This window comes from Hyaena hyaena, unplaced genomic scaffold (genome assembly GCF_003009895.1).
Source record: "Hyaena hyaena isolate Hyena2069 unplaced genomic scaffold, ASM300989v1 scaffold_1148, whole genome shotgun sequence".
In the NCBI taxonomy this organism is placed as follows: domain Eukaryota; kingdom Metazoa; phylum Chordata; class Mammalia; order Carnivora; family Hyaenidae; genus Hyaena; species Hyaena hyaena.
This window is the reverse complement of record NW_024081782.1, coordinates 170,613-186,832: the sequence shown is the minus strand read 5'-3', so window position 1 is coordinate 186,832 and position 16,220 is coordinate 170,613. Positions and strand designations below refer to the sequence as shown.

Genomic DNA, 16,220 nt, shown 5'->3' with positions numbered 1-16,220 from the left:
AGGGATACAGGAGTGCTGATGCATAGGGGCACATGTACCCCAATGTTCATAGCAGCATTCTCAGCAGTAGCCAAAACATGAAAAGAGCCTAAGTGTCCATTAAGTGATGAATGGGTCAAGAATGTGTGGCTTATCTATACAATGGAATACTACATGGCAATGAGAAAGAATGAAATCTGGCCATTTGTAGCAACATGGATGGAACTTGAAGGTGATATGCTGAGCGAAATAAGTCAGGCAGAGAAGAACAGATACCATATATTTTCACGTATAGGTGGATTAGGAGGAACTTAACAGAGGACCATGGGGGAGTAGAAGGGGAAAAATAGTTGGGGAGAAGGAGGGAGGCAAACCATGAGAGACTCTTCAATGCTGAGAACAAACTTAGGGCTGATGGGGGTGGGGGAGAAGGGAAAGGGGATGATGGGCATGGAGGAGGGCACTTGTTGGGATGAGCACTGGGTGTTATATGGAAACCAACGTGACAATAAACTATTTAAGAAAAAAAATTTACCCAATTTCCAGTCAATTTAATTTAGTAAATGTTTTAAATTATTGTCAAGTCTACATTATAGCTAGTTAAAAACAAGATATTTCCTATTTCTTGGTTAATTTGGTAAGCATTTCTGAAAATTATTTTGAGTGTTATCTGAATTGTGTTAATGTGTGTTGAATTCAGCTCTGTTTATGTTTGATGAAGGGTTTAAGGTTATCAGGAAAAAGCAGCATATTAAAGGTAATAAAAGGCAGAAAATTACTTGAGGACATATCTCTTAAGTACTTTCAAAATTAGAGTATCTTGTCTTTTGAAATGATTTGTGATGTTAATTACATATTTTGGTTAAAATGAGAAAGGAAGTTTGGATGTATATATATATGGGGGGGTATTGTGGGAGAGAAGGGGTTGGAGGAGAAAGCCTTTGCTTGGTTGTTGAATTTAATAACCATGTGGTACTATTAAGGCTAAGGTCATCAGATTGATAAAGTAGTACAAAGCACAATGGGCTGAGAAGTCAGAAACCTTTTGATCTGATTGTACTTATTATATGGTTTTATGATGGTGGAAAATTCACGTAACTTTTTTGGGTTTCAATATCCTCATCAGAAAAAGTGAAGTAAGTGGTCTGTGAAGATGATTTTAGCTTTACGTTGTTTCATGGTCACAGTTTGAACTCCCAACTTCCTAACTTGATTCACTATGCTCTCAAATGTACAAAGACAACACAATTTGCTTTGCACAATTTTTTTTTTTTTGCCGTTGGAAAAACTACTCAGTATGTACACTAGCTCTAGCCCCTCAGTAGTATTCTCTTTATATACCAACAAAGTGATTAGATTTGAGACTTTAAGATTTTATGAATCATTCAGTTTTTATCTTTTCAAAGATTGATTTGTAAAGTATTATCTTTCAGATTATGTTGTGTTTTCCTTAATGCTATGTGCAGATTTGTCTAGCAGAATTCTGGATTCCTAATTTTTTCAATTTTATGGTAGTCACTGAATCTCAAAATGTAGTCTTAATGTGTAATGTTGTTGAAGAGTTGTTTTATTTATTGGCTCTTCATCCATCTGTCTATCTTCATTAATTCTCTTCCACCCAACCCATATCACCTCCTTACATTTTTGAAAAACCATCTGCCAAATGATACTTTAGTATGAAGCATCTGTCTTCAATTTTTGCCAAGACTAATCCTCCCCCCATCTTTTTTTTTTTTTGGTCTCCAGTTCTGCCTTCTGAAAAGTGAGAAAGCCTAGCTGGTACTTAAGGCGAGTACCTTTGAACTAGTACAGTGCAAGAAAATTCAAAGGTTTGCTGCAGTAGTACTTAAATCCACTAGGCATGGTTAGATCTTAAGTTTTTCAAAGCACTGTTTATAAACAGCAATTATATTTTCTCCCCTTTTATAGACAAAAGTAGCTTTCCCCACATTCACAAAATGAAATAATGACAGACTTGTGCATTAAGTTTTAGAAGGCACTTCCTCTCATTTAGCAGCACAGTGTCCTGGGTCCAGGGTATTTTCAGAGAAGAGTTTGTCCAGAGTTTGTCTTTTCAGAGAAGAGCCCTCCTTTTGCCTTTGGCTGTTTTACAATGTTTTACTTCATGAAAGTTAATTGGTACATAAATTGAAAATTGTAATTCACATTTTTAATGAATGTTCCAGTTTTAGTCTAGATAGTATATATAACATTAAAATAATCTTTATATTTACTAGCCATTTTTAAAAATGTATATTTCAATTCACGTTGTTTTGAATTTTATAGTTAGACATACACTATATATAGACATATATAGACATATAATAATATATTTTATATATATAGTTCAGGTTCATTTCCATTCAGGGGGTTAGAGAATCTGTTATTTATAGGACTGACTGGATGGTTCAGTTGGTTAAGCATCCGACTTCTGCTCAAGTCAGGATCTCACAGTTAGTGGGTTCAAGCCCACATCTGGCTCTGTGCTGACAGCTCAGAGCCGGGAGCCCACTTTGGATTCTGTGTGTCCCTCTCTTTCTGCCCCTCCCCTGCTTGCACTCTGTCTCTCTCTCTCAAAAATGAATAAAACATTTTTTAAAAACTTAAAAAAAAGGAAATCTGTTGTTTATTTGACTGTTTCCTTTTATATAAATTCCCCTAGTATAAGGTTACTCTTGATCAAATAACGGAAATGGAATGTTGCCTGGAGATCTTTTGTTACGTGCTTTTGAAATATTGAAGAATGCCCTAATCTCCTCTTTATGTAAGCAATTGCAGTGAAACTTTCTTTTTTTACTCTGAAGAATGGTGGAAGGTTTCCAGATAGTTCACATTTACTTACTGTTCTGGTAAATAAAACTACCTTATTGAATTAAAAAAAGGAATCTATTCACTTATATATCTTAAGATGAAATGTGACCTATTTTTAAAGAATTTACTGAAGTGTAAATAGTGGCAGTGTTAATTCTTATTCTGTTCATCTATAATAAATCCCTTCAGCAAAGGTTTGAGTATGAGGCCTTGTGCTGAGTCCTGTGGATGGAGAGACAATAAGCTAGTTTTTGCCCTTAAGGAGTTCATGGTAAAATAAAAATGAATCACATATCCTTAGTATAAACATTTATGCTGTTTAATTTTCAGTGTTTATTTATGCACATGTACATGTATATACACTAATCATAATTGTTTTAAATTATTAAATACTAGGAGATGGGACAAATAAGAAACAGTATATATCTTGGAATGACTATTAGCAATATCTTGAAATTCTATATCTACTGCAAGATTAATATTTGTTGATTGATTAATTGAAGTAATTTGCATGAGAAAAAATAATGACTTAGCGACATATTAAGGAAGGGGTATACTCTAGAAGAGTAGGCTTTTATCATTTGTTATAATGAAGTGTTTTGTTTTTGTTTTTGTTTTTTTCAGATTTCCCTAGTACTTTTACCCCAAACCGTCTGACTTAACTACTGGAGTTTGATCTCTTCCCATTCTTCTCTGGTCATGGTGTCTTTTCTGAATGACTGGTGATAGCAAGCTATAATTAATTGTTCATATTTTAAATGGCATTAGGAAAATTAGTTTGCTGGTGGTGTGGTTATCTTTTTCACCAGTCTGAGAAGTGTAAAATTTGCCCCCCAACTTCGTTAATTGAGCAGCCTTATCTCTTATCAGTCACCATATGTAATTCAGGAGTTACTTTGGTAGATAATCTGTGGCTTTAAGGTTTGAAACAGTAGATCCATATGCAATGTGTTTATTAACAGGTAGGCTCAATACCACTAATGATTTTAGAACTTATATAATGCTACAAAAATATATCTCTAACTTTATATATGTTTTGTATTCTCATTTCTAACCCCAAACTGTTCAATCAAAGATGAAGTGTTAATGTTAATTTATGTCCTTGTTGATGATAAGAAAATTAAATATATTTTTTGTTGACATATAATTCACATAGCATAAAATTCATTGTCTTAGGGTGAAAATATAGTGGTTTTTAGTATAGTCACAATGTTGTGCAACTAATGCCAGTGACTAATTCCACTACCCCAAAAAGAAACTCCATACCTGTCAGTCACTCTACATCTCCCCCACCCTCCAGTCTCTGGTAACAACTCATCTACTTTCTATTTGTGGATTTGCCTATTATGGATATTTCATAAAAATAAAATCTATTTTTTAAAATTTATTTAGACACTACCAGAAACATCTTTACCAAATTATGCCACAAATTTGAAAGACAAGAGTTCTTTAGTTTCATCTTTGTATAAAGTTATCCAAGAGCCACAAAGTGAGGTAAGTATTCTTACAGTTTATTGTGCTAGTAGTATTCAGTTGATTTTTAATTTTTTATTGTGAAATATCACATATATATAAAAGAGTTAGAAAAAGTATATGTGTAAAGAACTTAAATATATATTATGGATTGTTTACTGATTACATTGAGAAGTAACATGATTTTTTACATGTTAAAAAATGGTTGAGTAAAAAAAAGAACTATAGTAAAATGAGCTTCACTGTACCATCCACTAGGCCAAGAAATAGAATTATTACTATATTCTAAAAGCCATCTGTAGACATGTTCCTCCTCCTCTATCTATCTATCTGTTCATCTATCTATCATCTATCTATCTTGCTAGAGGTAGCCTAGAAAGTCAGTGTCATTATATTTATAAATTCATTCAGCAAACATTTGTATACTTGCTATAAACCAGCTTCAATGCTAGGAATAGAAAATCAAAGATGAATAACACATGGTCTTTATCCTGAAAGTGGAAAGGGAGAGACAATAAGTAAATACATGCTTTCAATGGAATGCTTAGATGGATATGCATAAGTTTTCCAGATATGAAAGATGAAAGGATATTCTAAGCTGTTGGGATAGTATATGGAGGGCTGAGAAAATGTAAAACATTTAAGGAATGGCAAGCAGTTTTGTCTGGCTGTTGTTTCTTTTCCTCCCTTTTTTTCTCTTGCCCTCATCTCCTTCTCTTTTTTTAGAAAGGAAATTTAGTTCGAAGGTGATAAAATGATCTGTACTTCAGATTCTGGTGCTCTTAAATCCCACCATTCATAGTAGAATAGAAAAGGATTGGAAATAGTGTGGAAAATAAAAGGCATGGCATTTGTAAAAAAGCAAGTAGGCTAATGCAATAGTTAACAAGAGAATAAAACTGGTAGTGAACTGAAGCTGGAAAGACTGGTTTAGGTCATAACCATGGTGGGCCTTGAATTCCATCATAAGCAGCTTAGACTTTTGCACTGAAGGTATGACTTGATCAGATTACTGTTTCAGGAAGGTGGCTACGTGGAGGATAGATTGGAGAATGGAAAAATGAAAGCAAGACTAGGATACTAGGATAATAGCCTAGGAGGAAGCTATTGAGAATGGAAAGAGGTGGAGTAGAGATGAGGGATATGAGGTATGTAATTCTTTTTGTACTTAAGTTTGATAGATGACATGGCAGCTCTAACACCACTAATCTTATTATTCGAAGGTAAAATTAACTTATACCTTGGAGACCGGCCCTGTGTGGATCTATGTGCCTTTTGGATTAACCTCTCAAAACTAGAGTTTATTGTTATTTGAGTAGTTAATCTCTTCAGGAAGGGGTCTGGGAAAACCCAGCTTTTACTGATTATGCTATAAAGTGCATCATGACTTTTAAGTGCAGAAGAAAAGACTAGGGATGAAACTGACAAGCCCAAAACTTTACCTGGAATAACTGAATAATCACAAAAATCCTTCCTTTTCCCCCAAAGCTCTGTAATTTGTATAGCATATATAGATAGCTTGTTTTCTTGAAGTGTTTTAGGTTTTAAAGTATTTCGATGGAAGCTATTTTAAAGTTTTCCGTATTTGTAAATTATTTCACCAGAGTAAGTATAGGTATAGCTTTATTACTTTTTTAAAAAATGAAATCTTGTTTCTAATTTACTGCTTTGTATTTTGAAATTACCCTGTGATGAAGGTTGTTTTAACGAGGCTACTTTGGATATAGTTTGTAAGGTAAATTTCTGATAGGCTAGTTTGGTGTACAGCATTTCTTTTATTCAAAGTGAATATACAACTCATGGTTCAGAGCAGTATTTCTCTTTTTTTTTTTTTTTTGCAGATAAAGTGTTTTATTATTATTATTATTTTTTTACAAATAGTTTATTGTCAAATTGGTTTCCACATAACACCCAGTGCTCATCCCCACAAGTGCCCTCCTCCATGCCCATCCCCCCTTCCCCCCTCATCCATCAGTCCTCAGTTTTTGTCAGCATTCAAGAGTCTCTCATGGTTTGCCTCTCTCCCTTTCCCCCACCATTTCCTCCCTTCTTCTCCCCCTTGTTCCTCTGTTAAGTTCCTCCTAATCCTCCTATACGTGCAAACATATGGTATTTGTCCTTCTCTGCCTGACTTATTTCGCTCAGCATAACACCCTCAAGGTCCATCCATGTTGCTACACAAGGCCAGATTTCATTGTTTCTCATTCAGAGCAGTATTTCTCAAAGTATTTGTGGTAAAGGACCAGTTTTAAAAAAAAATTCAGTCTGTTGCAGACAATATGTGTACCTAATGCATGATTAACGTGAAACTCATATCATATGTAAGGTAACACACAAATTTGATAACCCTTAACTGATCTATACTATATCCTGTTCAGTAAGTCTGCTGAACACTAACTTGGATGGTGTAGCAATATCCAGTTGCTGTAAAAGTTTCTTAATGTTTCCTCTCAATTTCTGTATTTACATTGTTTCCTCTCAATTAATGATAACATCATAGGGCACCTGGGTGGCCTAGTCGGTTAAGCGTCAGCATCCGACTTTGGCTCAAGTCATGATCTCACAGTTTGTGGGTTTGAACCCCGTGTCAGGCTCTGTGCTGACAGCTCAGAGCCTGGAGCCTGCTTCATATTCTGTGTCTCCCTCTTTCTCTGCCCCTCTCCTGCTCATGCTGTTTCTCTCTCTATCAAAAATAAATAAAAACAGGGGCACCTGGGTGGCTTAGTCAGTTAAGCGTCCGACTTTCGCTTAGGTCATGATCTCGTGGTTTGTGGGTTCAAGCCCCGCGTTGGGCTCTGTGCTGACTGCCAGCTCAGAGCCTGGAGTCTGTTTCAGAGTCTGTGTCTCCCTCTCTCTCTGACCCTCCCCTGCTCACGCTGTCTCTCTCTCTCTCTCTCTCCTAGAAATAAATAAAAAAATATTTAAAAAAAAATAAATAAAAACAAAAAAACCCCAAAAAACAAAAAATCTATTAATGATAACATTTGTGGATGGTCTTCAGTCCACGGACCATGCTTTTAGAAGCACTAGTTTAGGAGATTTTGCATTTAAGTTTGTTTTATGCTTTTAGCCAGATTCATGTGGTGAAGACACATGACAGTGTGTATTCTGTATTCTTAAAACACAATTCAATCTTAAAAATATATTTAGAAGCACTTCTAAAATATAACAGTGTAATCTATTTTAACATCATAACCCTCCTTTTTCTCTTTAGAATGTTTTGTATCTTAATTTGGAAATATTCCCATAATGTTGCTATCATTCATTGTCTTTTGGGATTTTTGAAATTTGGGACATTTGTTTGGGTATTTTTGAAGTTTGGCAAATTTGGTATTTGGATTTTATTAATAGTACTTTTTTATTATTTAGTTTAATTCATTTAGTATTTGTTGAACCCATATAATGTTCCAGAAATCACTTAGAAATGTAGCAGTGAACAAAATAGACTAAAATCTTTTTTAAAGTGTATTTATTTTGAGAGAAAGAAAGAGAGATGGAGGGAGGGAACACATGTGCATATAGGGGAGGGACAGAGAGAGAGAGAGGGAGAGAATCCCAGTCTTTGCACTGTCAGCTCAGAGCCCAACATGAAGCTCACTCCCATGATTTGTGAGATAAGATCAAGAGCTGAGCTGAGATCAAGAGTTCTACACTTAACTTGGAGCCTGGGTGGCTCAGTCAGTTGAGCATCCGGCTTCGGCTTAGGTCATGATCTCACCATTCGTGGGTTTGAGCCCTGCATTGGGTTCTGTGCTGGCAGCTCAGAGCCTGGAGCCTGCTTTGGATATTGTGTCCCCCTCTTTTTCTGACCCTCCCCTGCTCATGCTGTCTCTCTCTCTCTCTCTCTTAAAAATAAATTTAAAAAACTTAAAAAAAGGGCTCTACACTTAGCCAACTAAGCCACCCAGGTGCCCCCAAATAAACTAAGTTCTTGATCTTCTGCATCAGAACCTTTAGGTGAGATAGACGTTATGCAAATGTCTAAATGTATAATACAGTGTCAAGTAGTGAAAAAACTATGAAGATAAACAAAGTGGAGTAGGTGAAGTATGTGTTGAGATTCAGGAGCTCCTGATTGAACCAGGTCTGAATGATTTAGGGGGAGAAAATAAAACTAGGGGCAAGAGTCTCCAGAAGAGGGAGTAGTAAATGCAAAGACCCTGAGATAGGAATATATGTTATACTCAAGAAATTGTAGAGGCAGTTTATGGGTACAGTGCAATTTGCTTGACTGGTCTATCTATCTATCTAATCTATCTGTTTCTTTAAAGTGGGGCTTGAATTCACAACCCTGAGATCAAGACCTGGGCTGAGATAAAAAATCAGACACTTAACCGACTGAGCCATCCAGGAGCCCCTTGATTGGTCCTTTTAATTGCTATAACTTTAAGAGAAGCATATGATTAGACGCTAACAGAGCTCAAGTCTGTTATGAAGCCAGCTATTTTTTGAAAGAACCACATAAAATCTCTTTGGTGTTCTAGGCATAGGGAGCCCAGAGTATGGAGAGATCAGTTTAGTGGCTATGGGCACCTGAATAGTGGTGTCCTTCCAACTTCTGTATTTTTTCCTACCTATGTGCCTCAGTTAATAGTTCAATGCAAAAAAAAATGCGCAAGATTTTCTCGTAAATTTATCCAATCTTAACTCTTTTCTAACTTCTATTCCTGCTTTAGTCATGGAAAGGCATTTAAAAAAATATTTAAAATAAATGTTAACTTATTTTGAGAGAAAGAGAGGGGAAGGAAGCACGTGCATGAACGGGGGAAGGGGAAGAGAGAGAGGGAAAGAGAGAGAATTCCAAGCAGACTGTGCTGTCAGCTTAGAACCCAACGTGGATCTCAGTCCCACGAACTGTGAGATCATAACCTGAGCTGATATCAAGAGTCAGATGCTTAATAGACTGAGCCACCTAGGTACCCCTCAAAAGCATTTTTTTCTAATGCCACATTTCTGTTACCATTAGAAATCACTCTTAGGATGGGCTCATGGGTGGCTCAGTCAGTTCAGCATCTGACTTTTTTTTTAATGTTTTTTCTTTTCTTTTCTTTTCTTTTTTTTTCTGAGAGGGAGAGAGACAGCATGTTCAGGGGAGGGTCAGAGAGAGAGGGAGACATCTGAAGCAGGCTCCAGGCTCTGAGCTAGCTGTCAGCACAGAGCCCGACGCGGGGCTTGAAACCACAAACCGTGAGATCATGACCTGAGCCAAAGTCGGATGTTTATAACCGACTGAGCCACCCAGACACCCCAAGCATCTGACTCTTGATCACAGCTCAGGTCTTGATCTTAGGGTCATGAGTTCAAGCCCTGTGTTCGGACTCCACACTGGGTGTGGAGCCTACTTAAAAAAGAAAGAAAGAAGGAAATAAATCTCTCTTAGGATACAGACTTCTTATCTAAAAATAGATTTTTATTAAAAGTTTATTTATGACTTGTTTTAGAACTCAGAATATATTTTAGAATGGTAAGAAGGTTATGATTAGGTTCTCATTAGATCCATAAAAAGCCCATTTAACACCTGAAAATATGCTTGCAGTACAGTTCTTTATTAATAGTATTGTAAAATCCACCCACCAAATAGAACAATATATCCATGAAAAAATATATATGAAAATTCAAACCAAACACTAGTAGCACAATATGTTCTAATGCTCCATTACCTGTCTCAAACATATTCAAGTTAGGTAAGCCAGATCTACCTACATTATATATTTTTCTATTCTTTTCTGATATTTTTCAGGTGTGCTTGTAAAGGAGTCAAAAAGTGTTGGCTCCAGTTCTGACCTTTGTGAGCTGTATAATTTTGGTCGTATTAGATAGCGTCTTTGTCAAGTGCTTTCAAAGTGCTTTGCCAGTTATAAAACACTGCACAGATATTGGTATTTCTCTCGATTTGACATACATAATTTCATTTAATCTCATTGCAACATCATAATTTCTCCACCTCACTGAATTTGTCTTTATTTGGTTTTGCTTTTGTAAAGCAAAACCCTTTTAGTTAAAAAAATTTTTTTTAATGTTTATTCATTTTTGAGAGAGCGTGAGTGGGGGAGGGGCAGAGAATGAGGGAGACATAGAATCTGAAGCAGGCTCCAGGTTCTGAGCTGTCAGCACAGCTGTCAGCACAGAACCTGACATGGGGCTTGAACTCAGGGACCATGAGATCATGAACTGAGCCAAAGTTGGACGCTTAACCAACTGAGCCACCCAGGCGCCCTAAAACCCTTTTAATTTTGATTTAAGTTGATTGATTATAAGGTCTTTGGAGGGTGGCTTGACTAAAATTTGTGTGTTCATGCAGATTATTGAATAAATTTTCAATACAAGATTTCATAAGTTTGCAAATACTTGTTAGATTATATCAATGGATTTAACCAAAGCTCTCTTAGGTATTTAGAGATGAGGGATGTTCTACAACAATACAAGATTATCGACACTGGTCCACAAAGAAATTTTAAAAAACTCCCCCCTGAAAGCTAAACATCTCCCTACCAATTTTTCTTTTCACCTACTACCATAACCCAATTATTCCAAATTCCTACCTCAAAAACTTCTCCTGCTACCTATGAATGGGGTGACTTTGCCTCTAACCTCCAGTTTCTTGTTACCCTTGCCATACCACAGTGGACACCTGTTGCCCTCTAACAACCATTTTGAGAGTAAAAAAAAAAAAATTCTCCTTAACTATCAGAAGTTAGATAATTTTTCAAGAGGAAAGACTAGTTTGACTTAATGTTCATTAAAGTGTAACTTTTGCTATACTTTGTATAAATAATACTGACTTTAATTATACCCAGTATACTTTACATAATTTAACATATTTGAAATCAAAACATCTACTGTAAATTAGTTTCTGTTTATTACAGTTACTGGAAGTAGAAAATCTGTTTAGTAAATTGACTTAAATCTGTTGCTTAAGTTAGTGACATGAATGAACTACAGTTCACTGAAAATATAATAGCCTGATGCTTTGAAAAATCAGTACCCTGTGACATATTTATGACTCGTGTGTGATGATTGTTTATGCTTTAAGATAATACTTACATTTGAGTCACTTATGTTAACTTTCTGATTAAAAAATGTCTATGATATAGATACAGTCAGCTCTATTGACTGGGTAATGCTGGCTGGCATGTAGTGGGAGAGGAAAACGTTATAAATAACTGTAAATCCTGTTTCAAACAAAATGGCAGCAATGTTTAGATTATCCAGGGGCAATTAACCATGGTTACAATAGGGATCTAGATTTAGAGGTGCTGTATTTATTCAGCTGCTCCACACACATAGCTTTTGTATGCTGCCTAATTATAAGCTCAGGAGGGTGATGTGATGATAACTACCTAGGATTCCCATTTCAATTTCTCCATCCCAGTAGCCAATCTTGTATATATTGGCATGTTTTATCAGGAAGCAGGATATTAAGAATATTAAGGAAGAAACTTCTTACAGCCTAGCTATTTTAATAAGTTAAAAAGATATGGTTTAAATACCAACACTACTTTAGAGCTAACAGAATATTTAAAAGTTTGTAAGGCTTTCAAATACATTTATTTTGAAATGTCTGGCCTTCCACTAGAAGTAAACTTCTGAAGGTTGGCTAAATAGCTTAGCAGTGAATAGTTTTGCTTCCAAAAAAATGAAAACATTTATATATTTCAGTAATTATCAACAGGGAAAAACCATTTGTATTTCAAATGTCAGTGTCTATTCAAATACAGTAGAACCCTTGAATTAACACTGTCTTTTTTCCAGTTGCTAGAACCCGTCTGTCACCAACTCTTTGAATTCTATCGCAGTGGAGAAGAGCAATTGCTTCGATTTACACTGCAGTTTCTTCCAGAATTGATTTGGTGCTACCTTGCAGTCTCAGCCAGCAGAAATGTGCATAGCAGTGGATGTATCGAAGCTCTTCTTCTAGGGGTTTACAATTTGGTTTGTATTTAATATACTTAACAAATGTTTGCCAAAAGCAAGTCTATAACCTTTATAGCAAAAGTGAATACATAATAACAACTACTTTGCATTTTAGTAAAGCTAGTATTTGTTTTTCTTTTTTAATTTTTTTTTAATGTTTTATTTATTTTTAGGGGAGAGAGAGACAGCGTGAGCTGGGGAGGGTCAGAGAGAGAGGGAGTCACAGGCTGAAACAGGCTCCAGGCTCTGAGCTGGCAGTCAGCACAGAGCCCGACGCGGGGCTCGAACCCACGAACCGCGAGATCATGACCCAAGCGAAAGTCGGACGCTTAACCGACTAAGCCACCCAGGCGCCCCTAGTATTTGTTTTTCATTCATCAAAAGACTCATATCTAATTCTCCTAAAAATAACTTTTTTGAGTTGAAGGGTATACAGGCACACATAGAATTATGTAAATATACCTTTTGGGATTGACTGAAGACTGAGAATCAGACCATTTCAGTTCTTTTATAGAGGTATCTAAAAATATGTGTTGAATTTTAAATTTTTTAAACTTAAAATCTGTTGTCTATAAATTATCTGTTAGTGACCTTCACAAAAAGCTTGGGAAAAAAAGATCTAGTCTAATATGTGCCACTAATAATTTCATAAATCTGAATTGTCTCCAGAGTTTATACCATTGACTTAACATATAGTTTGCATTACTCTTTGTTTATTAATCAGTATGATATTCTACATATTTAAGGTTTGTACTTTGTAAAAAAAAAATTGAGGGGGCTTTTCTTGACGTATTTCATAACCATGTTAATTGATTTATAAAATGTGACTTTTTACATGAGAAAAATCAGTGATTATTGATAGAGACACTGCACATCTCTATTTCAGCCTTCCTTAAAATTGTGTCACTTATATCGTTTTTGCTGTTGTTGTTATCTGTATCTTAAGAGAGGAAGGTTAACTTCTGGTGTTTATAAATAATTGATCATTGATTGTCTTTATGATTTTAGTCAACTTTAAAATTCCTTTCTTCTCAGATCTTTGTTTTTAGACTAACAGTTTAAAGTTGGCTCTTAAACTTATGTGCAAAAAATAAATATTTTTAAGATTTTTTTCACTTTTATAGGAAATAGTTGACAAACAGGGACATAGCAAAGTATTGAGTTTTACGATTCCATCTTTATCCAAACCATCTGTATATCATGAAGTAAGTAATATTTTATCAAAGTAAATTTTTTAGTTCTAAGATTTAAAGTTGTTATAAATTAGGGTCTGGTTATTGAGGCAAAAAAAGATTAAATTATTGGTATAAAAATTAAAAAGTATAAAACACACACAAAATATTTACTATTCACAAAGTGAAATAAGAACTTGGGATCATAAAGCTTTAAAATCTGTAAGAAAGCTCGCAAATAATCATTTTGAAATATTTTTCTCTTCTGATCAATAAAACTAGTCTAATATTTTTGTGTGTGGCAGTTATGTATTTCTGGGGTAGAATTTTTTAATTAAGTTCTTATTTTAATTCACCCAGTGTTGAGGTAGACTTTTTGAATGTAAACTATTTTTATTTCTATTTGTGGTTTGTATTTTAATTATTTGCTAAACCTTTGAGCAGAAAATTTAGTATGCAGTCGGAATATTTTTAAGACATATGATGTTCATGACAATCATTGTTAGTGGTGCATATATTATCAATAGCACATTTTCACCAGAATGGCTTTTTTTCCTTTATTCAAATGTCTCTCCTTTAGCCTTCCAGCATTGGGTCCATGGCTCTGACTGAGAGTGCACTATCCCAGCATGGTTTGTCAAAAGTTGTGTACAGTGGACCTCACCCCCAAAGGGAGATGCTGACAGCACAGAATAGGTATACTGTGGAGACATAACCTGCTATTTTACCACACTGGTTTTTAAAAAATTGTTTCAGTAGATTAATAGATAATCTTTAGTGAGTTGTATGTAACAGGTTTTTTTTGTTTTTTTGTTTTTTTGTTTTTAATATCGGGTCATTTTATACAAGAGAAAAACACACTTTCCTGATTTGTCACTTTATACTTTGATTTAGATGTCATCTGGTACACTGAAATTTTAAGATAATTTTCAGATGACTGTAACTTGGGAATTCTTTTTTCTTTTTAGTTTTATATTGTTACTGGTATAATTATATTGTGTACAAGTCTGTTCCATACAGTATCTTTCCCCAATGCCTGCTAAATTATGATTGACTTCTTGGAATTCTAAACATTTGTAAATATTCTTTTGGTTTATCTTTAGGTTTGAAGTATTGACATTCCTTTTGTTGTGTTACAATGCTGCCTTAACCTATATGCCCAGTGTTTCTCTTCAGTCATTGTGTCAGATTTCTTCCAGGTAAATAAAAATTCAAATGTTTTTAATATTGAAATATATGAATCTAAGATTGCTAGTGTGTTACATATCTAAGTTATTTTTGTTTTGTTTAATCATTTGTTTAAAACATTCGAGAAGTTAATATGAAGCTTAGCCTAGTTAACACATAGAAAACTCCCTATAAATGAGAGTTCCAAAAAACATAATGAAGAGGGTACAGCTGAAAAACATTTCAGTGGAATATTTAATCAGAAAAGATCTTTCTGTATAATTAAGAGAGTGCAACTGTTAATGACTTTTTGATTTTTGGCATGCAGTTGGTTTCTGTTTTGTTTGTTACTTTGTTTTTACTAATTTTATTGTGCTCTAATTTGGTACCAAGAAGTGAATAAGAGATACTAGTTTTTAAACTCCCCTTGTTAAAAAAAACAAAAAACAAAAAACAATTGAGCCAAGAGGTTGCTTAAATAAATTATGACAGTCCTTATGTAGACTACACAAACATTTAAAAATTCTGATTTAAAAGGGTATTTAATGATAGTATATATGGTATCATTCCAGCATTGACTGAATGTGACCAGAATTTTAATAATATTTCTGTATAAGTGGTGGAATTATGGTTTATTTTCATTTTTTCCTGTGTGAGTTTTTTGTCATTCTTTACATTTTCTATGATGAACATATTACCTTTTTAAAAAAGAAAACAAAAGAGAAGACAGAGAAAATGCCTTTGGAAATTCAAGTAATAAGGAAAATATGGAGTTAAGAAACTTGTAGAATAATTTAGATTTGGGGAACTTATTTAGGAGATACAGCTTTGGAAAGTTAGTAAGAGGGAGGGTATATAGAGCAGTACTTAGAAATCAAATCAAAACAACAACAACAAAAAAAACCACAAGAAAACCAGAAACTGATACCGAATAGGATAGAAAATCTCTTGATACAGAGGGAGAAGGGAAGTAACAAGGTGAGGGACTTATTAGAGAAGACAGAGAAGTGAAGAATCTTTCAGATGATTCCTGAATTGGAAGTTATTTGTATTTCCCAGACCAGTTGTATTTCCCTCCCATTTACTGAAGCTTTCTAATATGTTTCTTATTTTAAATCCTTTAAAGAGAGAAGTGTCCAGAGTTTTGAATTTCGTAGACCTGTAAAATTTCAAAAAGTTAGAGCAGGTGGGATAGTTATATAGCATTGCCAACTTTAATTTTGCCAAGTCATTATCTTATACATTTCTACCATTAACATTATTTAAAAAAAGGGAGGCAATTTGAATATCAAAAGAAGTGGGGAGGTAGAAATGAGGGACAATTTATAAATTAAAAATAGGATGTTTAGCTTTTCTTGTTTCTCATGTCACTGTGATCTAGTGAAAACTTTGTAATGGACTAAAATGAGTGTGAGGACTAGTACTTCAGAAACACTTATTTAAGGGGTAACTTGATGTAGCAGCTTTTACTTGTAGAACGTAAAACACACTATACAGCCCAGGTCTCACTTGAAAGCAGTGTCTTAGTTGGTAGGACCCAGGAATAATGTTCTAATACATTTGAAGCTCTAATGTTCTAATAGAGACAGATCATACAACCTCTTAAATAAGAATGACTATTGATGTTTTCTTGAAATCACTGATGGAAATGTTAGGAAAGAACATTTATGATGGGTTTCTGTCCTGTGTGACTCCTATGGACTG

General features: G+C 34.7%; 1 protein-coding gene across 13 annotated transcripts in view; it reads left to right on the top strand.

Moving 5' to 3' along the window:
* FAM126A (family with sequence similarity 126 member A) overlaps window positions 1-16,220 on the top strand; it is a 120,369-nt gene that overhangs the window by 43,608 nt on the left and 60,541 nt on the right. For all 13 annotated transcript variants that reach the window (XR_005526521.1, XR_005526522.1, XR_005526519.1 and 10 more), the window contains exons 3-7: window positions 4,183-4,284; window positions 12,016-12,195; window positions 13,302-13,382; window positions 13,930-14,045; window positions 14,453-14,548. Coding sequence is in view for 3 of the 13 variants with exons in the window: in XM_039222515.1 (XP_039078446.1) it covers window positions 4,183-4,284; window positions 12,016-12,195; window positions 13,302-13,382; window positions 13,930-14,045; window positions 14,453-14,548 (575 nt within the window). In the remaining 10 variants the exon portion in view is untranslated. The remainder of the gene's footprint in view (window positions 1-4,182; window positions 4,285-12,015; window positions 12,196-13,301; window positions 13,383-13,929; window positions 14,046-14,452; window positions 14,549-16,220) is intronic.